General features: G+C 45.4%; 1 protein-coding gene across 1 annotated transcript in view; it reads right to left on the bottom strand.

Moving 5' to 3' along the window:
* Window positions 1-757: 757 nt before the first annotated feature.
* Window positions 758-1,874, bottom strand: part of LOC123484386 (NLR family CARD domain-containing protein 3-like) — a gene marked incomplete at its 5' end in the record, with an annotated part of 12,562 nt that continues 11,445 nt past the window's right edge. Inside the window, 3 exon segments of the mRNA XM_045214715.1 lie at window positions 758-968; window positions 971-1,326; window positions 1,772-1,818. Of these exon segments, the coding sequence (XP_045070650.1) occupies window positions 804-968; window positions 971-1,326; window positions 1,772-1,818 (568 nt within the window).

Below are 1,874 nucleotides of genomic sequence, written 5' to 3'. Positions count from 1 at the left end.
GTGTAGTGTCCAGTATGTGTGTGTGTGTCCAGTGTGTGTGTGTGTGTCCATTGTGTGTGTGTGTGTTCAGTGTGTGTCCATTCTGTGTGTGTGTGTCCAGTGTGTGTGTGTGAGTCCAGTGTGTGTATGTGTTCAGTGTGTGTGTGTTTAGTGTATGTATGTGTGTTCAGTGTGTGTGTGTGTCCAGTGTGTGTGTTCAGTGTGTGTATATGTGTCCTGTGTGTGTGTGTGTGTGTGTGTGTGTGTCCAGTGTGTGTATGTGTTCAGTGTGTGTGTGTGTCCAGTGTTTGTGTGTGTTCAGTGTGTGTCTAGTGTATGTATGTGTGTGTATGTCCAGTGTGTGTGTGTCCAGTGTGTGTGTATGTGTTCAGTGTGTGTGTGTGTGTCTAGTGTATGTATGTGTGTTCAGGGTGTGTGTCCAGTGTGTGTGTGTCGTGTGTGTGTGTGTGTGTGTGTGTGTGTGTGTGTGCAGTGTGCGTGTGTGTGTGTCCAGTGTGTGTGTGTCCAGTGTGTGTGTATGTGTTCAGTGTGTGTGTGTGTGTCTAGTGTATGTATGTGTGTTCAGGGTGTGTGTCCAGTGTGTGTGTGTCGTGTGTGTGTGTGTGTGTGTGTGTGTGTGTGTGTGCAGTGTGCGTGTGTGTGTGTCCAGTGTGTGTGTCCACTCTGTGTGTCCAGTGTGTCCAGTGTGTGTGTGTGTGTGTCCAGTGTTTGTTTCCAGTGAGTGTGTGTCCTGTGTGTGTGCCAGTGTGTGTGTGTGTTCTGTCCAGTGTTAGTGTGTGTGTCAGTGTTACCATGGTTATTTTTTACAGAGACACTGAGGAGTCATCATGAACCCAAAACCCTGGATAGAGGGGCTCAGTGAATGTGGAGTGGAATGTGTACAGGTGGGTCAGTGTGTCAGAGGAGACTCTGTAGAAGGACAGAGTGCCGGCTGGCCAGTCCAGATACACTCCTACTCTGTGGGAGCTGGAGGAGGGACGTCTATGGTAGTGGACTTATTATTGTGCCTGACAGAGTAACTGTTGTCAAAGCAGATCAGATTCCAGGACTTGTCATTCCATCCAAGCCCACAGTCACCACCCCATCCTCTCCTACTGATTCCTTTATATGTCACTCCTATATCAGCCCAACTCCCCCTCCACTCTACCTCCCAGTAACAGCGCCCAGTCAGACCCTCTCTACACAGCACCTGTCTCCAGTCCTCAAATCTCTCTGGGTGATCAGGATACGGCTGCTTCTCTCTCCTACATGTCACCTTTCTGTTCTCCTCAGACAGAGAGAGGAATCTGTTTACTGTGTTTAGGTCCAGTGTGAGATCACAGACATCTGATGGATGAAACCAGACACAATATTAGAAATCATCATCATTCACATTAGAATGTTAACTCACTTTTCACTAATTCATTTAATGTAGATGTTTCTAGGTATCAAAAGGAGAAGTTAAGGTAACTTGAGATTTGTTCAATGATCATATGTTATACTGTATGGTAATATAAACACACTTATTTTCATTTAATTTCACACACACACACACACACCCTGAACACACACACACATTTCTAACGTAACACGAACACGCCACACACACACACAGACACACACATTGTCAAAGCAACTCTTTGTAAACTTTGGTGTCCCTGATTTCTGCTTCTGTAGAACTACAGCTGATATTTAATATGACCAAGTAAGTAATGATGGTGGTCTTTGACTTTGACTTCACTTGAATTAAGACTTATTCTTAGTCATATTCTTCACAGCAGTCAACACTCACATTTTCTAAGTCCAGGTTTCATTGTGTTCTCTCCACCATGTTCCACACTGTAGCGGTAAGCAGAAGAACAGACAGTCATTGAGGGATACACCTGAACTCACAC

The sequence above is a fragment of the Coregonus clupeaformis genome, unplaced genomic scaffold, assembly GCF_020615455.1.
Source record: "Coregonus clupeaformis isolate EN_2021a unplaced genomic scaffold, ASM2061545v1 scaf0297, whole genome shotgun sequence".
Lineage (NCBI taxonomy): Eukaryota > Metazoa > Chordata > Actinopteri > Salmoniformes > Salmonidae > Coregonus > Coregonus clupeaformis.
Note: the sequence above shows the minus strand (reverse complement) of the source record. Positions and strands in the feature narration are given on the sequence as shown.